This window comes from Notechis scutatus, chromosome 4, assembly GCF_049901735.1.
Source record: "Notechis scutatus isolate UNSWTSFEM ecotype Mainland chromosome 4, rNotScu1.2, whole genome shotgun sequence".
Taxonomy (NCBI): Eukaryota; Metazoa; Chordata; class Lepidosauria; order Squamata; family Elapidae; genus Notechis; species Notechis scutatus.
The window spans coordinates 165,982,018-166,004,592 of NC_142012.1; the positions used below are offsets into that span (position 1 = coordinate 165,982,018).

A 22,575-nucleotide genomic window follows, 5' to 3' on the forward strand; every position below is an offset into this window, starting at 1 on the left:
CAGGGGTGTGTGCCCCTTGCATTTTGGGTATGGGGCCCAAAAGGTTCGCCATCACTGGTATGGGGGGCTTAGACTAGAAGACCTCCAAAGTCCCTTCTAACTCTGGTATTCTATTCTATTCTCTATTCTCTATATTCTATTCTCTATATTCTATATTTCATTCTATTCTCTATATTCTATATTTTATTCTATTCTATTCTCTATATTCTATATTCTATTTCTTTATATTCTATATTTTATTCTATTCTATTCTATTCTATTCTCTATTCTCTATTCTATATTCTATTTCTTTATATTCTATATTCTATATTCCTATTCTATTCTATTCTGTTCTCTATATTCTATATTTCATTCTATTCTCTATATTCTATTCTATTCTATTCTCTATATTCTATATTCTTTCTATTCTCTATATTCTATATTTTATTTTATTCTATTCTATTCTCTATTCTCTATATTCTATTTCTTTATATTCTATATTCTATTCTATTCTATTCTATTCTCTATATTCTATATTTTATTCTATTCTATTCTCTATATTCTATATTCTTTCTATTCTATATTCTATATTTTATTCTATTCTATTCTCTATTCTCTATATTCTATTTCTTTATATTCTATATTCTATTCTATTCTATTCTATTCTATTCTATTCTATTCTCTATATTCTATATTTTATTTTATTCTATTCTCTATATTCTATACTCCATTCCATTCTATTCTATTCTCTATATTCTTTATTCTATTCTATTCTACTATAGGTAGTCCTCGACTTACAACAGTTCATTTAGTGACTGTTCAAAGTCACAACCGCACTGAAAAAAGTGCCTTGGGATCATTTTTCACACTTAACGACTGTGGCAGCCTCCCCCACGGTCCCGTGATCAAAATTCAGGTGCTTGTCCACTGACTCATATTTATGACGCCGCCGTGTCCCCTGATCTTCTTTTGCGACCTTCTGACAAGCAAGCTTTTCATCCCAAGAAGCTTCTTCCGTTCTGATGGATCCTCCTCCATGGAGCCATTGAGGCCACTTGGAGGTTTGTCTGGGTCCTCAGGGTCACCTGGGCGGTGCGGATGGATGTGGCGCCTTCTGGGAACGGCTGAAAGGACTGTGTTGTAGAGTGGAGATATCCCTACCCCTCTGTGGAGAGAGGGCTGTTCCATTTTGACCTAGATGGCCTCTTGGACCCCTCTTTCAAACCTCCAAGTGACCTCAACGACCCTCTAAAAAGGAGACAAATGACCAGCTGTCCACAAGGAGTATAAATTCTTCCCTTCCCCACCATCCAGAGCTGAAGAAGCTTCTTGGAGGAGAAGCGAAACGTCTTCAGTGGAAAAAAACAAGAAAGTCCAGTTGCCTCCTGAAGAAAAAAAAACACCTTTGTGATACTTTGATGGTACCTCTTCTACCTCAGACACCAGCCATCTAAGTCAATATGACAGTTCTTGAGAATTCTGGGAGTTCAAGTTTGCTCACCTGGAGGATATTCTGGTTGGGAAAAACTCCTTATAGATCCGCGTTGCTCAACTTTGAACAACTTTTAAGACGGGTTGGACTTCAGCTCCCAGAATTCTCCCCAGCCAGCATAGCTTATACTCTCTTGTCATCCCTTCCTCTGCAACCTCTCCATTTTTTAGGGAAAAAGAAACAGCCATGGCTGGCTGGCTGGGGAATTCTGGGAGTTGAAGTCCACCCGTCTTAAAGTTGCCAAAAAACAGCTATAAAAATTCAGGAAAAAAAAAGGGGGGGGGGGGAAATGGTTATGGCTGAAGAGCATCATCAATGGGATTGTGAAGATCTGTGTGCGACAACACTGATGCTCCCCAGTGCGGACCCGATCGGATTCTCTCCCGGAAAAATAACCACCTTTTTAATATTTTTATCCTGTTTTTCTCTTAACCTTCTTTCCTGCTTCGCCACGCGTCCTTAGGAGGGCGCAGAGACATCAGCATTATAATAGAAGACCCAGTGGCAGGTTTGGGAACCGGCATGCTGCAAAATCCATCTTCCCTTCTCTTTCCCGCCCCTCCCCTTCCCACCCGTTGGCCTTTCCTTGTGCCCCGAGTTCGAGACTTTTGCAAATTTCTCCTAAAGGTTCTCGTCTGGGAATTGAGAAATTTTTTTTCTAAATTCTTCCCCAGCATGAATATTCCGCATCCTTTGCCCCACAGAACACGCCTCCGTCACGGAACACACATGTAGCCCTTGACTTACAGCAGTTCATTTCGTGACCAAAGTTCAAAGTTGCAACGGCACTGGGAAAAAAGGGGGGCTTATGATCGGTTTTTCACACTTATGACCGGGACAGCATCCCAAAGCGTGCATGATCAAAGTTCAGACGCTTGGTAACTGGCTCATATTTATGACGGTTGCGGAGTTCTGGGGTCATGTGGTCGGTTTTTGCTATCTTCTCCCTAGCAAATTAAATGAGGAAGCCAGATTCATTCAACAATTTAGGAACTAAAGTGATTCACTTAACAATTGGAGAGAGAGAGAGAGGGGAGGGAGGAAGGAAGGAAGGAAGGAAGGAAAAAAGGAAAGAAATGAGTTCTTTCTCACTATAGATGTGTCTATCTGAGCCAGATAGAAAGAATGAAAAGAAAGAGGGAGGGAGAGAGAGAGAGAGAAAGGAAGGGAGGAAGAAGGAAGGAAGGAAGGAGGAAGGAAGGAAGGAAGGAAGGAAGGAAGGAAGGAAGGAAGGAAAAAAGAAAGGAAAGGAAGGACCAAGAAGAAGGAAAGCAAGAGATCTTTCTCACTATAGATGTGTCTATCTGAGCCGTATAGATAGAAAGAAAGAAAGAAAGAAAGAAAGAAAGAAAGAAAGAAAGAAAGAAAGAAAGAAAGAAAGAAAGGGAGGGAGGGAGAGAGAAAAGAAAGAGAAAGGAAGGGAGGAAGGAAAAAGGAAGGACCCAAAAGGAAAGGAAGAGTTCTTTCTCACTATAGATGCATCTATCTGAGCCAAACAGAAAGAAAGAAAAGAAAGAGGGAGGGAGAGAGAGAGAGAAAAGAAAGAGGAAGGAAGGAAGGAAGGAAGGAAGGAAGGAAGGAAGGAAGGAAGGAAAGAGTTATTACTTAACAATCATCATGTTTATTGCCAATGCACAACACGTGTACAATGAAATTGAAAATATATCTCACTTAGCAACATAAATTTTGGGCTCAGTTGTGGTCATCGGTCGAGGACTACCTGTGTTAGTTCCAAGGAGGAACTTCCTAACAGTGGGAACAATTAACCGGTGGAACAACCTGCCTCTGGAGGTTGTGGGTGCTCCATCACTGGAGGTTTTTAAGACGAGATTGGACAGCCACTTGTCTGAAATGGGGTCTCCTGATTAAGCGGCGGGTTGGACTAGAAGACCTCCGAGGTCCTTTCTAAGCCCTCAGAGGCTCTCATTAGCAAGTTGTCCATGGGTGAGGGATCCATTCCCTGAAATGGTGCCAAACCATGACTGGAATTCTAAACTGAGACTGGACACCCATGTCTTCCTCACCTCCTTTCTCCTTCGTCCTTCTATTATTGCCTTTTCTGCATCAGAAGGTCCCCAACCTGGTGCTCCCAGCCTATGCTGGCTTAGATTCAGGTCTGCTGCGAAGAGCAGCTGTTAAGCCAGCATCTGTGGAGGATGCCATTTTTGTTCTCAGCACGTCTTTTCCTATCCTTGTTCCCATTTATCATTCCACTGTATGGACTGGCCTATTTTTAAGGGAATAAAGAGTGCCAACGATGTGAAACACCCAACGCCTGGGGCACATTTGGGCTGAATGGAGGTTCAACCCATGTTCAGTTCAGGCTTCTAAATCAGTGTTTCTCAACCTCGGCAGCTTGAAGATACGTGGACTTCAACTCCCAGGAATTCTGGGAGTTGAAGTCCCACGTATCTTCAAGCTGCCATGGTTCAGAGACATTGATGTAAACCTGGAATAAAGATTTCAAAATCTGCCTTATTCCAGAATTATAACCCTCTGGAATCAGCACAGGGAAGAATATTGTCTAGGCACTTCAAAGCTTCAGAACTGCGTCATGACCCCAAAAATTCAGGATAAGGTCACTTGCAAGCTATGTTTATACTCGGCTATAGGACAGATGGCATCATCTTCCAAGGCTTTGGTGCGATGGCTGGTTTGGTTTAATGGTTAAGCCACCAGGCTAGAAGGAGACTATGAATTCTAGTCCCACCTTAGACATGACAGCCAATTGGGTGACTTTAGGCCAATGACAGAAGGAGGATGAATTCTAGTCCCACCTTAGGCATGAAAGCCAATTGGGTGATTTTAGGCCAATCACCAGGAGGATGAATTCTAGTCCCACCTTAGGCATGAAAGCCAATTGGGTGATTTTTGGGCCAATTGACAGAAGGAGGATGAATTCTAGTCCCACCTTAGACATGAAAGCCAATTGGGTGATTTTTGGGCCAATTGACAGAAGGAGGATGAATTCTAGTCCCACCTTAGACATGAAAGCCAATTGGGTGATTTTGGGCCAATTGACAGAAGGAGGATGAATTCTAGTCCCACCTTAGCATGAAAGCCAATGCTGGGTGATTTTGGGCCAATGACAGAAGGAGGATGAATTCTAGTCCCACCTTAGGCATGAAAGCCAATTGGGTGATTTTTGGGCCAATTCACCAGGAGGAGGATGAATTCTAGTCCCACCTTAGGCATGAAAGCCAATTGGGTGATTTTTGGGCCAATTGACAGAAGGAGGATGAATTCTAGTCCCACCTTAGGCATGAAAGCCAATTGGGTGATTTTGGGCCAATTGACAGAAGGAGGATGAATTCTAGTCCCACCTTAGGCATGAAAGCCAATTGGGTGATTTTGGGCCAATTGACAGAAGGAGGATGAATTCTAGTCCCACCTTAGGCATGAAAGCCAATTGGGTGATTTTTGGGCCAATTGACAGAAGGAGGATGAATTCTAGTCCCGCCTTAGGCATGAAAGCCAATTGGGTGATTTTTGGGCCAATTGACAGAAGGAGGATGAATTCTAGTCCCGCCTTAGGCATGAAAGCCAATTGGGTGATTTTGGGCCAATTGACAGAGGAGGATGAATTCTAGTCCCACCTTAGGCATGAAAGCCAATTGGGTGATTTTGGGCCAATTGACAGAAGGAGGATGAATTCTAGTCCCCCTTAGACATGAAAGCCAATTGGGTGATTTTGGGCCAATGACAGAAGGAGGATGAATTCTAGCTAGACATGAAAGCCAATTGGGTGATTTTTGGACCAATTGACAGAAGAGGATGAATTCTAGTCCCACCTTAGACATGAAAGCCAATTGGGTGACTTTGGGCCAATTCACCAGGAGACTGAATTCTAGTCCCGCCTTAGGCATGAAAGCCAATTGGGTGATTTTGGGCCAATTGACAGAAGGAGGATGAATTCTAGTCCCGCCTTAGATATGAAAGCCAATTGGATCACTTTGGACCAATCACCAGGAGAGGGTGAGTTCTAGTCCCATCTTAGACATGAAAGCCAATTGGATGACATTGGGATAGTTACCAGGAGACATTGAATTCTAGTCATCTGGGTGACTTGTACTAGTGTATAAATAGAGAGGGGGGGGGAAAACCCCTACTCCTTTCTGGCACTGATGATGTAACCTAGTTGGGTCATGAAATGTCTGCAAGAAAACGAACGAGCTCAAAGAATACCAAGCATCCTACAGTCCTCCTCCTCCTCTTCCTCTTCCACTACCATCCGCATCACCACTACTACCGTACCATCACCGTCATCTCCTATTTTCCTCCTCCATTTTGCACACCCCGCTCCCTTCTAGCACTGATGATGTTATCTAGTTAGGTCGGGAGAGGTCTGCAAGAAAACAAGTTCAGAGGGCATCAAGGACCACATACCTACTCTTCCTCCTCCTCCTCCTCCTCCTCCTCCTCCTCCTCCTCCTCCTCCTCCTCCTCCTCCTCCTCCTCCTCCTCCTCCTCCTCCTCCTCCTCCTCCTCCTCCTCCTCCTCCTCCTCTCTGCAAATCCCATTCCCTTCTAGCACTGATGATGTCACCTAGTTGGGTCAGGAAAGGTCTGCAAGAAAACAATCAAGTTCAGAGAGCATCAAGGACCACATAGTTCTCCTCCTCCTCCTCCTCCTCCTCTCCACAACCACTCCTCCCTTCTAGCATTGATGATGTTACCTAGTTGGGTCAGGAAACGTCTGCCAGTAAAGCAACCAGGCTCAGAGAGCACCGAGAACCCTGCAACCAACCTCTTTTGGAATGCCCCCCCCTCCTCCTACTTGTAATGCATCTGTTGTTGCGTCTTGTGAGTCTCTGTTCACCCAACATTTGTTGTGTTCTCTCCTTCCGGCTTGATGCGGTCGTTCCCCCTTTCCTCCCTTCCACCCACTCAGTTCCGTCCGCTGCTTCCCCCGTGTGGATCATGGCATTTGATGGCCTCTTTTTCTTTCACGTCTTGTGCCTTAGAGTCCAATGGAGACGTTTCGCAGTACAAGGGCAACGCTTCCTGTTCCATGCAGAACATGGATGGAAGCACCCCCGGATCGGTGTACGTCGAATACGGTGAGCCTGTTTCCGTTTACAGCGTTTGTCTTCAGAGTCCCTTCAAAAGGTGGGAGAGGTCGCCATAGAATACTTTTTCCACTAGCTGCTACCCTGAGTCCAGAATGGATCAGATTCTGGAACCCACCAGACAGGAGTTCAGGCCAGCTTGGTTTCAGAAAAATTATATGTACAAGCAGTTCTCAAATTAGAACTCTTTGTTTAGCCACCATTCAAATTTGCAACTTTATATCTGTCTACCTACGTACCTACCCACCCATCCATCTATCCATCTTTTATCTATCTATCTATCTATCTATCTATCTATCTATCTATCTATCATCTATCTATCCATGCATTTTCCCCTCTGTCATCCATCCATCTATCCATCTTTCACTCTTCTATTTCATCTATCTACCTACCTATCCACCTACCTACCCATCTATCCATCCATCTATCCCTTTCATTCTATCTATCTACCTACCTATTTACCCATCTATCCATCCATGCATCTATCCATCTCTCATCCATCTCCCATCTATCCATCCATCTATCCATCTTTCACTTTTCTTTCTATCTATCTATCTATCTATCTATCTATCTATCTATCTATCTATCTATCTATCTATCTATCCATCCATCCATCCATCCATCCATCCATCCATCCATCCATCCATCCATCTTTCTCTCACTCTTCTTTATCCATCCATCCATCAACTATCCATCCATCCATCTTTCTCTCACTCTTCTATCTTCTATCTATCCATCCATCCATTCATCATCTATCCATTCACCCATCAATCCCCCTCTCTCTCTCTTGTCTGTCTGTCTATCTATCTATCTATCTATCTATCTATCTATCTATCTATCTATCTATCTATCTATCTACCGTATTTGCCGGCGTATAAGACGACCCCCCACCACCACCAGAAACGCCCTCCAGAAATCCCCGGGGCTGCAGCGGCAGGGCGGAGTGCCAGGGGCCGTGGGAAGAGCAGGAAGGCTGCAGCCTCGGGCGGAGCGAGGCGAGCGGGATGAAGCGGAAGCGACGCAGGGGATCCAGGAAGCCAGAGGCGCCTTCGCTGCGTCCAACAAGCATCCGAAAGCCGGCAGTGGATATACCGGCGTATAAGACGACCCCCCCACTTGGAGGCATGTTTTTCGGGGCAAAAAAGTCGTCTTATACGCCGGCAAATACGGTATCTATCTATCTGTCACTATCTCATCTATCCAGATAGAGAGAGTGAGAGAGGAAGGAAGGAAGGAAGGAAGGAAGGAAGGAAGGAAGGAAGGAAAGAAAGGAAAGAAAGAAAGAAAGAAAGAAAGAAAGAAAGAAAGAAAGAAAGAAAGAAAGAAAGAAAGAAAGAAAGAAAGAAAGAAAGGAAAGAGACAGACAAAAATAGACAAACATAGATACAGATAGATATTATCAGCAATGTTATCCTGAGGCTCATACATTCACCTTCACTTGTTTTGAAAGCAACTTCCTTTTTCCGCCCCCCCCATGCATGCCAGACACCCGCCAGTATCTCCATCCAGGTGAAGGGATGTTCCGGAGGCCTACGGAAGGCCAGTCCCTGATCAGCTACCTGTCGGAACAAGATTTTGGCAGCTGTGCAGACTTGGAGAAGGTAGGGCTGAACAAATCCTGAGACAGAGACATCGATTAATCGGTGGGAACCGTGCAAAGGAGCCTCTCAAGTCCTTCTTGTTTTTCTCAAGATATTTTTTTTTACAAGGTTTAGGTAAAGGTTTAATCTGGCAAGTTACTGTCTATTGGACGTGAGCAAATAAAAACTTTAATTTTTGCTTGGATTGTTCTACAGGTAGCCCTCAATGTATGACCCTCATGGAGCCTGTCCATTACAGTCGTGACAGTCGTAAAGCAAGTCTCCCACAGCATCAACCCAATTTTACATCCATTTTTGTGGCAGGGGTTAAGTGAACACCATGCTCCCAAAGTGACCATTGCAGTCACAAAGCAAATGCTGTGTTTTTTTAAGCAAACCCATTCTTTCCTATGGGGCCGATTGTGCCAAAAATCAGAAGTAAATGTTAGGTTTCGGGGGGGAAAAACCACTGTAAAACAGTCATATAACTGTGGAACAGTGCAAATGGCCATAAAAGTAAGTCAGTTGCTGAGTGCGCCAAATGTGGTCATGTGATTGTGTGTTGGGTGGGGGCATAAAAACTTCAGAACCAAGTCCTAAGTATCCCTAAAAGGAGGGCTGGGGGTTGTAACTTTAAATGGTCACTAATAAGCCGAGGACTATCTATCTGTTGGGCTGATGAATGTATTTTTTATGATGACTGTGATCATGATTTGTCACTTATAGCTGTTATGTACAATGAGAGCTTATGCACCGAAGACAAATTCCTTGTGTGTCCAATCAACCTTGGCCAATAAAGAATTCTATGCTATGCTATGCTATGCTATGCTATGCTATGCTATTCTTCATTCCAATATTTATTCCTATTCTAGTCTATTCATTTTCTATTCTATTATATTCTTCTAATTTCTATTTCTATTTCCATTTCATTCCATTTCTATTTCTATTCCATTCTATTATTTCTATTCTATTCTATTTCTATTCCATTCTATTACCTTATTCTATTCTATTCTATTCTATTCTATTCTATTCTATTCTATTCTATTCCATTCCATTCCATTCCATTCCATTCCAATCCTATCCTATCCTATCCTATCCTATCCTATCCTATCCTATCCTATCCTATCCTTCTAATTTCTATTCTATTCCATTTCTATTCTATTTCTATTTCCATTCCATTTCTATTTCCATTCCATTCCATTCCTATTTCTATTTCTATTCTATTTCTATTCCATTCTATTCCTTCATTCTGTTCTGTTCTACTCTACTCTACTCTACTCTGCTCTTCTAATTTCTATTCTATTCCATTCCATTCCATTTCTATTTCTATTATTTCTATTCCTATTCCTATTCTATTCTATTTCTATTCCATTCTATTATTTCTATTCTATTCTATGCTATTCTATGCTATTCTATTCTATTCTATTCTATTCTATTCTATTCTATTCTATTCTATTCTATTCTATTCATTTCTAATCTAATTTCTGTTCTATATTATTCTATTCTATTCTATTCAAGCGTTTAATTCTCCGCTTGACAGCGTCTCTCCCTTCGTCCCAGGAAAACGCTCACTTCAGCATCTCCGAGTCACTCATTGCGGCCATCGAGCTGATGAAATGCAACATGATGAACCGTCAGATGGAAGAGGAGGAAGAGGAAAGCGACAAGGTGATACAAGACCTGAAGCAGAAGATCCGTATCCGCCGGCAACAAATCCGGACCCGCTACCTCCACCCAGCATGCCAGGATGTGGCTTCTGACAGTGAGTGCTTCCTGTCCTTTGGAAGGTCGCTCCGTTGAGATCCCAAAGCCATCAGTGAGACCTCAGGCTGTCTCCGAAACTAGGTTTGGGATCTGAAGCGTCTCGTCCAGCTTTTCTCAAGCTTAGCAAATTTTAACACCTATTTAAGAACTTCAACTCTGCAGCGTTGACTTAATGTAAAGAGTAAAAAGGTAAAGTCCCAAAGGGGCTTTTTTTTCAGGAGGCAACTGGATTTTCTTGTTTTTTTCTTTGAAGACATTTTGCTTCTCATCCCAAGAAGTTTCTTTAGCTTTAACGTCAACTAAAAAAATACTTATTTGGTCTTTTTAGTGGCCAGCAGAAAGGGAGTGGGGAAAGTAGGGCATTCTTTAAATGCTTCAGATAATTGCTAGGCAGCCGAAACTGTTGGCGCGAAAGATTATTACTGGAGAGCATGATTGGTGACTCTTGGCTATGGATGTGTCCCATTGGAGAATATACATTCAGGGAGTGGGGGGAAGACCAGGGTCAAGGGTGAAATGAATGATGCGTCTTAGAGTCGGCTGCACCCAACGCCGACATGGTCACTCCTAATAAATCTTTTTTTTTTTACTCTGACAGATGCGGCTAGAGACTTATGATTTGAATGGGGGTGTATTTTCGGAGCCCTGACATCTGACAGGATAGTGGGGAATGGAAGGATTTATACTCCTTGTAGACAGCTGGTTATTTGCATCCTTTTTAGAGAGCCGTTGAGGCCGCTTGGAGGTTTATCTGTATCCTCAGCGTCACCTGAGTAGTGCAAAAGGGTTCCTGTGGTCTGCAATTTTTCAAAAAATTCAAAGAGAAAACAAGAAAGTCCAGTTGCCTCCTGAAAAAGGGACAAACATGACTTGGATGACTGAGAATCTCCATAGATTCTCAAGAGTAAATAGATTTTATTCCACTAGTCGTTGCTGACTCTAGGGGCCGGTACTTATCTCTGTTTCAAAGCCATTGAGCCAGCGTTGCCCGAAGACATTTCCACGGTCATATGGCCAGCGTGACATCATAGAGCGCTGTTCCCTTCCCACCGAAGTGGTACCTATTTGCCTACTCGCATTCGCGTGCTTTCGAACTACTAAGTTGGCAGGAGCTGAGGCGAGGGCGGGTGCTCACCCCATCGCGTGATGTTCGGGTCTCGAACCTTCACTGCCTGCTTTCCAGCCGATAAGCGCAGTGTCTTTAACAGCTGGGCCCCTTTTGATTTAACGACCACAAAAAAAGGGTCGTAAAATCAGGTCCGCTCACATGGTATCTCACTTTACGACTGTTAGAACTCATGACCATAATTGCAAGGTTCAATTGTGATTGTAACTTGTCTACTTCCTGTATTGCATCCTGTTGATGATAGTTCTGGCTTGTCGGCTGCCAGAGGGGGAAGGGGAGCCTGGGCCAGCTTCAGAGCCTTTGGAAGGCTCTGATAAGGAAATGGCATCTGAGACAGAAGCAGAACCGGGGCCTTCCGTCCATCCCCAGGTGGAGAGGCAGCTGTCTTCGGGGCCTGAGCTGAGTGAGGGGGAAGGAACAGATTAGGCCCATCCCAGATGCGCATATGCCATGGAGAGGAGAGGAGAGCAGAGGAAAACAATAAGCCGGCTCTCAGGGAAAGGCAGACGTAGACATGGAGAGGAGAGGAGAGCAGAGGAAAACAATAAGCCGGCTCTCAGGGAAAGGCAGACGTAGACATGCAGAGGAAAACAATAAGCCGGCTCTCAGGGAAAGGCGTAGCGTGAGAGGAGAGGAGAGCAGAGGAAAACAATAAGCCGGCTCTCAGGGAAAGGCAGACGTGAGAGGAGAGGAGAGCAGAGGAAAACAATAAGCCGGCTCTCGTGGAGAGGAGAAGGCAGAGGAAACAATAAGCCGTCTCAGGGAAAGGCAGACGGACGGAGAGGAGAGGAGAGCAGAGGAAAACAATAAGCCGGCTCTCAGGGAAAGGCAGACGTAGACATGGAGAGGAGAGGAGAGCAGAGGAAAACAATAAGCCGGCTCTCAGGGAAAGGCAGGCGTAGACGTGGAGAGGAGAGGAGAGCAGAGGAAAACAATAAGCCGGCTCTCAGGGAAAGGCAGACGTAGACGTGGAGAGGAGAGGAGAGGAGAGGAGAGCAGAGGAAAACAATAAGCCGGCTCTCAGGGAAAGGCAGACGTAGACATGGAGAGGAGAGGAGAGCAGAGGAAACAATAAGCCGGCTCTCAGGAAAGGCAGGCGTAACATGGAGAGGAGAGGAGAGCAGAGGAAAACAATAAGCCGGCTCTCAGGGAAAGGCAGGCGTAGACATGGAGAGGAGAGGAGAGCAGAGGAAAACAATAAGCCGGCTCTCAGGGAAAGGCAGAGCGTAGACATGGAGAGGAGAGGAGAGCAGAGGAAAACAATAAGCCGGCTCTCAGGGAAAGGCAGACGTAGACATGGAGAGGAGAGGAGAGCAGAGGAAAACAATAAGCCGGCTCTCAGGGAAAGGCAGACGTAGACATGGAGAGCAGAGGAAAACAATAAGCCGGCTCTCAGGGAAAGGCAGACGTAGACGTGGAGAGGAGAGGAGAGAGCAGAGGAAAACAATAAGTCGGCTCTCAGGGAAAAGCAGACGTAGACGTGGAGAGGAGAGGAGAGCAGAGGAAAACAATAAGCCAGCTCTCAGGGAAAGGCAGACGTAGACGTGGAGAGGAGAGCAGAGGAAAACAATAAGTCGGCTCTCAGAGAAAAGTAGACGTGGAGAGGAGAGGAGAGCAGAGGAAAACAATAAGTCGGCTCCCAGGGAAAGGCAGACGTAGACGTGGAGAGGAGAGGAGAGCAGAGGAAAACAATAAGCCGGCTCTCAGGGAAAGGCAGGCGTAGACGTGGAGAGGAGAGGAGAGCAGAGGAAAACAATAAGCCGGCTCCCAGGGAAAAGCAGACGTAGACGCTAGCGAAGGCTGGGTGAGAACAGCAGTGAAGTATCTTCATGATCAGGTCGTTGAAGCTTCTTCCCTCTTGCAGGTCTGAAAGCAACAGACAGCGGATCGTATTTCAGCTCCCAGGACTCAACCTGCCCCTCCGATTCGGGATCTGTGGAAGAGGTGGATGAGTACGAGATCCGAGGTAGGATGAGCTCCGTAGAACGAGCCCTGAGCTACCCTTCCTTTACAACGTAGTCCTCGACTTACGACCATTCATTTAGTGACCGTTCAAAGTTATGACGGCACTGAACATCAGCGACTTGGGAGCGTCTTCCACATTTAACCGTTGCAACATCTCTGTGTTTGCACGATCACTTAGTAATGGGCCGGCTCCTTTATTGGAATAAATCGAGGACTAGCTGTATTGCAATTGGCCTTTCCATTCTCCTGTTGAGACACGCTCTCCTGTCATCCCCTCCATGTCCTGCAGATGGAAACGAAGGATCCAACCTGATTCACATGTCCAACAGCGACCTGTCTGTCTCGATGGCCTCGTTGTTTTCAGGTAATCCCTTTCCCTTCCTGAACCCTTGGCAAGTCCATATCAAATATGACAAAATAGATTGGGTGTCAGACCTGCCCAGATTTGGCCCTTTAGGCAAGAAAGACCCTCAACTCCAATGGTAGTAAAAGGTTTACTTTACTAAAAGCCAAGTGGTTTACAGTATACCAACCCCAGAACTGGAGTTTGCGCAGCCAATTTTCCCAGTTAACTTTCTCTGTCCAGTTCCTCCCCCTTGCTGGTCGCTTATTGTCCATCAGCGTTCCAGCAAACCTCCATTCCAATCAGTAACTCCGAGGCAAGCATAATCTCAAATATACCTTTATTAGAATAGCACCTGGCACATCTTTGGAATCTTGAAACTAAAAGCTTCCCAGACTTCCTGCAATGTCCCAAACTACAATCCATCCCCTTTTCTCCCATCATCACATCACACGGACCAATCACGATCCGTCCCAGTGTAAAATCCTTTTTCTCTGCTGCGCCACATTTAATAACTTTGTACTAATAAAAGAATGTTATTTTGTCTACTTAGAACTACTCAATTGAAATCATCCGCCCTCCCACTTTCTCAAGCTATATTTTAATTCTTTATATGTCCTACATTTGTATATTAAACAGTCCCATTCCAGTCAAAAATTGATTTCCCTCACAACTGAAAAACCAGTAGTCCAGGGATGGGGAACCTTTTATGGCTCACTCAGGAATTCTGGGAGTTGAAGTCCATAAGTGATAAAAGAGCCAAGTTTCTCTACCCCTGGACTAGAAGATGTCCGAGGTCCCTTCCAACTATGTTATTCTGCCTTCTGTTTCAAATTTGACATTTTTTCATCTCTGTTGTGTTATTATTATTTTTGAAAAAGTTTTTTTTATTTTAACAACAAAGACAACAAATGAAACCATCTTTCAATTCTGCAGTGTGTCGGTTGGGTACATATATCTTGCGCACATAATAAAGTTATACATTTCTTGTTATACATTTATAAACCATTCTAATCAGCATTTTATATCATATTGTACAAATGTTATATTATTATTGACATTATAATTGTCATCTTTTAAAAACATACCTCATTCTTGCTAACTTATATTCATTCTCTACCTCATTCAAGGTTAGTCAATTATAATATATTACAAGTATTACTACATATTTCAATTTCTTTATTTTTCTATCTAACCTGTGATGACCCAGGGTGGGATACAAAATAAACACAGTCACAAAAAACAGGTGAAGCTCCTTTTATTCCTTCACTTTGCTTCCAAGCTCCAAATATCCTTGACTGGAGACAAAAAACTCCCCCACAAGCAGTTACAAGAAGAAATGCCGCAACACAAACCAGGCAAGATAAGGGCTGGAGGACGTCCACAGATAACAGAACACACGCTGGGAAGGACGCCAAACTAGGAGAGGAACCATAAACTAGAGATATTTCCATGCTTTGTTTCCAGCACTGGCCCGTACGCATGTTCGTCCTCTTATCCAGTTGTCACAGCTGCAGCCCATGAAGAGGATCAAGGCCCTCTCCTCCCCAGTAGACCACATCTCTCCCTTATCCTCTCCTCCCTGCGTGCCCTAGGATGGAGAAGGGATGGGCCTGGATCCTCCTCTGACTGCCCAGCCGGCCTCTGCCCTTCCCCAGCCTCCTCCACAACCTCCGGAGCCACATTTCCACTCCCTGTCGGCTTCCTCCTCTCCCTCAGAGTCAGTCTCCACCATGGGCATGACATAGCCATTCATAAAATGAACCCCAAATTTTATAGCACTCTTTTTCCTCCTGTTCTCTAATTGCCATTGTTAATCTACTCATTTCCGCACATTCCATTATTTTTTTTAATTGTTTCCTCCTCCGTCGGGATTTTCTCATTTTTCCAATTTTGTGCAAATACAATTCTAGCTGCTGTTAATACATTAATAATGAAATATGTTATTTCTCTATTATAACCTTATTTCTGTTACATTAGATGCGGACATCAAGAGGAACCAACCTCCGAGTAAAAAGTCCTTCCTTTCCTCTGGTTCCGGGTACGTACGCCTTCTTCTGATGCTTCATTTTCCCTCCCTCAGCCCAGCCAACCTGGATTCAGAGACAGGTAGTCCTCGACTTGCGACCACAACTGAGCCCAAACGTTTCTGTTGCTAAGTGAGACAGTTGTTAAAGTGTGCTTTGCCCCCATTTTACAACCCTTCTTGCCGCCATTGCTAAGATAAGTCCCTGCGGTCGTTCAATTAGTAACCCTTCGATTCATTCAGTGGTTAAGTTTAATCTGGCTTCCCCGTTGACTTTGTTAGTCAGGAAGTCCCAAAAGGGGATTGTCAACTCATAAAACATTCCTAGGCCTGTTTCAGTAGCTGCCATAAAAAAATAAAAAGGGGGGGAAGGAGGAAATCTGGAAGAGCAGTGCAGCGGTTTGGAAGCGGAAGTCCATTCCAACTCTTATCTTTAAAAGATTGTGACTAAACTACCAGAGCTTTTGTCCGGGAATATATTTAATTGAAGAACGTGATGGATGACACCCAGCCTGGGAAGGTGCTCAGTTGGGGAATCTGATTTATGACACACCCCCAGGGAGGGTGGAGGGTGGAAACAGGGCCACAGGGGACTGTGAATGACGTAGGCCAGAGTTGGCTTCATCCAGGGCAGGGCCAGTATGTCGCCTCTAATGAATCCTTCGAAGTTGTTTGAAGTTTGGCTCGAGAATCATGATCTCATTAGGGCGGTTGCTGGAATCCTGACAGAGATCACATGACCCCCCCGGGACACCGCAGCGGTCGTAAATATGAACCAGTTGCCAATCGCCTGAAGTTTGATGGCTTTTTCCAATGCCGTTATAACTTAAAACGGGTCACTGTACGAATGGTCGTAAGTCGAGGACTACCTGTGCTCTTGGTGAGTGTGTAATTGAGTGGTTTTGGATGGGTGGGTGGGGAGGAGGTTGCTAAATACCAGCCTTCTTATTTCCCTCGACTGAACCGTCATTTGGAAGTTCTGAGGATTATTTTGAGGCTGGGTCCAATCCCGCTGGAGGGAGAAGCTGGAGGCCACCTTCAGGACCCCTGAATTAAAAGGCAACTAGGGCCAGGCTCACCCGGAGAGCTTCCAGTTGCTCGTCCACCTCTTGCGTCAGGGAGTAACCACCCAGGGCTTGAGAAGAGCATTGGCTTCTGTGTTCCACCCCAGGGATGGGGGGAGCCCAGCCTGGACCAGGCAGGAGAAGCAGCGGCGGTTAAGAGCAGATGGGAGTCATCAGGGCAGCCAAGGCACGGGAGGGGGTGCTTCCTGTTGGTAAGGCAGGGGGACGCCTTCCAGAGGAGGGGAGAAGGCAGGGAGGGTAGAGGAAGGACAGAGACGGGGAGGGAGGGAGGACAGGAAGGACAAGAGCGAGAGGGAGGCAGGAAAGAAGGAAGGGAATGAGAGAGGGGAGATGGGAATGAGAGGGAGGAAGGGAAGGAAGGACATGGGAAGGAAGGGAGGAAGGAAGGAAGGGAATGAGAGGGGGAGATGGGAATGAGAGCGAGGAAGGGAAGGAAGGACATGGGAAGGAAGGGAGGGAAGGAAGGAAGGACCCAGGAATGAGGGAGGACAGGAAGGACAAGAGCGAGAGGGAGGCGGGAAAGAAGGAAGGACATGGGAATGAGAGGCAGAGCGAGAGATGGGAATGAGAGGGAGGACAGGAAGGAAGGAAGGAAGGAAGGAAGGAAGGAAGGAAGAAGGAAGGAAGGAAGGAAAGAAGGAAGGAAGGGAGGGAGGAGGGAGGAGGGAAGGAAGGAAGGAAGGAAGGAAGGACCCAGGAATGAGGGAGGGAGGAAGGAAAGGAGGGAAGGAGGGAGGCAGTGAGGAAGGAAGGACATGGGAATGAGAGGCAGAGCGAGAGATGGGAATGAGAGGGAGGACAGGAAGGAAGGAAGGAAGGAAGGAAGGAAGGGAATGAGAGGGGGAGATGGGAATGAGAAGGAGGAAGGGAAGGAAGGACATGGGAAGGAAGGGAGGGAAGGAAGGAAGGACCCAGGAATGAGGGAGGGAGGAAGGAAAGGAGGGAAGGAGGAGGCAGTGAGGAAGGAAGGACATGGGAATGAGAGGCAGAGCGAGAGATGGGAATGAGAGGGAGGACAGGAAGGAAGGAAGGAAGGAAGGAAGGAAGGAAGGAAGGAAGGAAGGAAGGAAGGAAGGAAGGAAGGAAGGAAGGAAGGAAGGAAGGAAGGAAGGGAGGGAGGGAGGGAAGGAAGGACCCAGGAATGAGGGAGGGAGGAAGGAAAGGAAGGAAGGAGGGAGGCAGTGAGGAAGGAAGGACATGGGAATGAGAGGCAGAGCGGGAGATGGGAATGAGAGGGAGGACAGGAAGGAAGGAAGGAAGGGAAGGAAGGAAGGGAATGAGAGGGGAGATGGGAATGAGAAGGAGGAAGGAAGGAAGGACATGGGAATGAGAGGCAGAGCGGGAGATGGGAATGAGAGGGAGGAAGGAAAGGAAGGAAGGGAATGAGAGGGAGGAATGGAAGGAAAGACATGGGAAGGAAAGAAGGGAAGGAAGGAGGGAGGGAGGAAGAAAGAAAAAGAAGGAAGGGGATGGTGAAGGTAGGAAGACAGGAAGAGAGGGAAGGACGCAGGAATGAGGGAGGAAGGAAGAACATGGGAATGAGAGGCAGAGAGGGAGGTGAATGAGAGGGAGGAAGGAAGGAAGGAATGAAAGGAAGGAAGGAAAGAGGGAGGGAGATGGGAATGAGGGAGGAAAGGAAAGGAAGGAAGTAATGAGAGGGAGGAAGGGAAGGAAGGACATGGGAATGAAGGGAGAGAAGGAAGGAGGGATCAGGGATAAGAGGGAGGAAGGAAAGGAAGGAAGGAGGGGGAGGGAAGGAGGGAGGGAAGGAGGAAGGAAGGAAGAAAAAGAAGGAAGGAGTTGGTGAAGGAAGGAAGACAGAAAGGAGGAATGGAAAGACACAGGAAGGAGGGAGGAAGGAAGGAAGGAAAATATCTGGTTCCACCCCCACCCCCGTAGCTTCTTCCAGAAAAGTAAGTTCTTCAACCTGCCTGTAGGGGGCAGTCTAAAGCAGTGTTTTTCCAACCATGACAACTTTTTAAGAAATGTGGATTAAAATGCCTCTGCCAACATAAAAGTCTCGAATGATTTCCTTCTTCTCTTTACTACCATAGCAAACTTGGCCTTGATCATCTATTAATTGCAATATTTTCCTTGATTCTTTCTCCTTTCTCAATTTGAATGCTAACCATCTACCTGGTTTGTTTGCGTCTTTAAAGTAGTTCTGTTTAGCACCTCTAATTTTCTGTGCTAATTCTTCTTTTTCTATTTGACCCATTTTATGTTTAACTATATCCATTTTTAGCTTGATGTCCTTTTTCTGTGGCATTTTCTGTAGCTCTTTTTCAAGTCCTTTATGCTCATCCTCTAATGCCTTAGAGGCTAATCTTTTCATGGTATTTCTTTTCCTTGTATAGTCTATTATCAAGCCTCTAACATATGCCTTCATTGTATCCCTTACATTCTGAATTGATGTATCTTCTTTTTTGTTTTCTCTAAAGAAAAAAGCCAATTCTTTCTCCATCCACTGTGTGAAGTCTTTTTCCTTTAAAATAGTATTATTTAATGTCCATCTAGATCTTCTTTTTTGTCCTTTCCATTTAATTGTCATTGGATTGTGATCTGCCCAAGTACTTGTTTCAATATTTATTTCTTGAATGTTAGATATTAATTCTGTTGACATCCATATCGTATCTCTTCTGGACCATGATAAGTGTCTATTTGAGTAGAAGGTGTATTGTTTAGTTTTAGCATTTCTTTCTCTCCATGTATCTTTTAAGTTTATTTCGTCTACCATATTAAAAAAAGATTTAGGGAGAGTCTTTCTGTTTTGCTTTATTGTTTCCTGTGCTGTATAGTCCAGTTTGTTGTCTACAATTCCATTAAAATCTCCCATCATAACTATATTAGCATAGTCCAGTTCAATTATTTTGATATGTAATTTTTTATAAAATTCTTCTTGTTTATCATTTGGGGCATAGATTGCAATCAGGAGTGTTTTCGTATTATTATCCATTATTTCCACCATTAGTATTCTTCCGTCGTAATCAGTATAGATCAATTTCACTGGAATGGTCTCTTTAATATATAAAAAACCACTCCTCTTTTCTTGCATTGTGTCAAGGAGGTAAATATTTTCCCTAGTTTTGGCTGTATCAACAATTCTTCATATTGCTTTTTAATATGTACTTCTTGTAGGCAGATAATATCAAATTTTAATTTCTCTAATTTATGGAAAGTTTTCCTTCTTTTAACGGCTGAATTAAGTCCATTTATATTAATTGTAATCAATTTTTTCTCTTCCATGGTTATATTTTATAATTAGGTTTGGCAGCTCTCGTGGATGTTGGTTCACGTTGTCCTTTGGCTTCCTCCTTTCCACCTACTACACCTTCCTCTTTTTCAGTCGTCATTTGGCAGTCCGCTTGGAATTCAATTAGTGAAATTTCTTTTTCTGCCTCTTCCTCTTTCCCTCTGAAAAATTCTGTATAAAATGATTCAGCTTTCTCAATTGAATCAATTCTGTATCTCTGTTCTTGCCATGTGAACATTAAACCTTCTGAAATCAGCCATCCATAATTCACCTCTTTTTTAAGTAGCAATTTGGTCAAGAATCGGTATTCTCATCTCTCTCACTCTTCTGGGTACTTGTTTCAAAACCGCAATCTCCTTATCTTTATATTTCAATGTTTTCTCTCTTGCCACTTGCAATATTTGCGTTTTAATGGCTTTTTTTGTAAATCTGATGTGAACTTCTCTTGGTAGGCTATTTCTCATTGTGTATCTTGTGAAAACTCGATAAACCTCATCTATTCCATCCATCATCTTCTCTTCAGTTATTTCCAAAGCTTCAGCCAATATTTCTATCATTATCTCAGCTAGATTTTGTCCTTTTTCTTCCTCTATGTTTTGGAATCTGAGATAAAATTCTGATCTGTTACAAAATCAAAAAGGTTACAAAATCAAAAAGGAGAAAAAAATAGATATAAACGAAAAAACCAGTCCAGTTTCAAAATACAAGATCATGTATAGAAAATCCAGCAATGAGAAAACAAAACAAAACATTACTTTGACATTCCTGTTTAAAATCGCCGCTTAATCACTTCTGTCAAAACTTTTACAGATTCTTTCTTTTCCTTAGGGTGTCCTTTCAGATCTTAGAATAAAGAAAAAGTTCTCACCAAACCGTCACACTCTCTCTTTCTGTTCTCTTCCGTTTCGGAGCTGTCCCAACTTCAGCAGCTTTAATGGCTGCCTCTTTGCCGCTGGCAAGAAGAGCCTCTCCTGGATCTACCAGGGACTTTGCAGTATCCCTGGGATCGACAGGATGCGCTCTTCACTTTCACCGTCTCTTCGGGACGATTTAGATCCGATAGGATCGTCCAGAAGCAAAGATATCGGCAGCGATCTCAGACCTCCGAGATCGCATGCCGTATCGTCGCGACGCCAGCTCCGCCCCCCCCAAGTCTACACACATCTTAAAGTTGTCAAGGTTGACTGGTTTGGGGCATTCTGACTGTTGAGCTCCACCCATACAACCGGGGGTTTCTGGGAGCGGAAGTCCCCACAGCTTAAAGTTGCCGCGGTTGAAAGGCACCGAGGATCCCATCCTGCTTCTTTTACATGGGTTGTTGTCTCAACCGCTTCCTCCAGGAGCTACCACAGCTTCCTCAACTCCAACTCGGCAGAAGCCGTAGCCATGGGCTTACTCAAGCAGTTCGAAGGGATGCAGCTGCCCGCGGCCTCTGAACTGGAGTGGCTGGTGCCCGAACATGATGCCCCACAGAAGGTAGGTATCTCTGGGCAGAAGGTCAGCCACTACTCTGACTAATTTCGCTTGCCTTCCCACCTTCTTTGGTGGGAAGGTAAAAGCGTTCCGTGCGTCTTTGGTGTATAGCAGGGGTGGGCTGCTGGGGGTTCACAGGGATTCGGGGAGAGCCCCCTAACTAAGATTCTGCGCAGTTTGGAGAATGTGATGACCTGAGGCGTGGCACAAAAGCAACAAAGTCACAAAAGTAGGTAAAGTCCCTTTAATTCCTCCAACTTGGCCCCCAATGTCCAGTTATCATCAGCTGGAGAGAAAACTCTCCCAAGAACAGTTTTTAAAGGGAAGAAATTCAGCCCAAACCCAAAGTACATATAAATTATAAATAAAAACCAACACAAACCACAACTGCAGCAATTAACAAGACAGGGCAGGATAAGAGATTGAAGACCTCAAAAGATAACGAAACACACAGTCGGGAGGATGCCAGAACCCAGATAAGATGTGACAAACAAAGTTAAGTCACGATTTGCTTCCAACAGCTTCCTGTGCACAGCTTCCCTTTTTAAACACTGTGTTCCTGGCTGCAGCTAATGAAGGGAATCAGGGCCCTTTCCTCCTTCGTAAGCCATGCCACCCACGTTGCTCCCTTCTCCATTCCTCCCTGTGTGCCGTAGGATGAAGAGGGGGTGGGCCTGGGTTTTCCTCTGAATGCCCAGCTGGACTGTGCCCTTCCACAGTTTCCTCCACAGCCACCGGAGCCACACTCCCACTCCCTGTCAGCTGTTCGACCTCCCCCTCGGAATCAGATTCCAACAGGGGCATGACAGAGAATCCCCAAATCCCACTTCTGGCTGGCCCCGCCCACCCCTCCCAGGAGTCCCCACGTGGCCCGTTTTGGGTGCAGGGCATGAGAGGAGCAGTGGTGGCATTCAGCCGGTTTGCACCGGTTCACGCGAACCAGTAGCAAGTATTTGGCGTGGGTCGCCGAACCGCTAGTAACTGCTGGCTGGCCACGCCCCCAACCTGGTTGCCCCTCCCCCTCCCCACCCAGTCAGTCCTTATCACGCATGCGTAACATCGCTGACTGCATTCTTCCCTGCCCAGTCATTCCTTAAGTTATTTTTTTCCCCTCCCGACAATCAGCTGTTCCTACCATTCAGCTGTGCCAGGATCCCCCTCGCTGTCTGACTGCTTCACCCGGAAGGCTTCCCTGAGGCCCAGGAAGGCAAAAAATGGAGGGAAGGGGGTGCAGCACCCCACCCCACACCCCCGCGCTCCATTTTTTGCCTTCCTTCCTGGGTCCCAGGGAAGCTTCCTGAGAGCAAAAACGCCCCCCAGAGGCTTCCTCGAGGCCCAGAAGGTCCCAAAATGGTGTGTGTGTGGGGGGGGGGTTTGCTGTGTGCCCCCTCTCCAGGCTCAGTTTTTTTTCCTTCCTGGGA

General features: G+C 45.2%; 1 protein-coding gene across 4 annotated transcripts in view; it reads left to right on the forward strand.

The window, feature by feature from the left end:
- RUBCN (rubicon autophagy regulator) overlaps positions 1-22,575 on the forward strand; it is a 74,412-nt gene that overhangs the window by 31,928 nt on the left and 19,909 nt on the right. For 2 of the 4 annotated variants that reach the window (XM_087965579.1, XM_087965581.1), the window contains exons 8-15: positions 1,935-1,979; positions 6,435-6,530; positions 8,025-8,140; positions 9,680-9,881; positions 12,874-12,975; positions 13,264-13,338; positions 15,298-15,358; positions 21,022-21,157. In XM_087965579.1, coding sequence (XP_087821705.1) covers positions 1,935-1,979; positions 6,435-6,530; positions 8,025-8,140; positions 9,680-9,881; positions 12,874-12,975; positions 13,264-13,338; positions 15,298-15,358; positions 21,022-21,157 — 833 coding nt within the window. The remainder of the gene's footprint in view (positions 1-1,934; positions 1,980-6,434; positions 6,531-8,024; positions 8,141-9,679; positions 9,882-12,873; positions 12,976-13,263; positions 13,339-15,297; positions 15,359-21,021; positions 21,158-22,575) is intronic. The other 2 variants (XM_087965582.1, XM_087965580.1) reach the window with 1 other exon arrangement.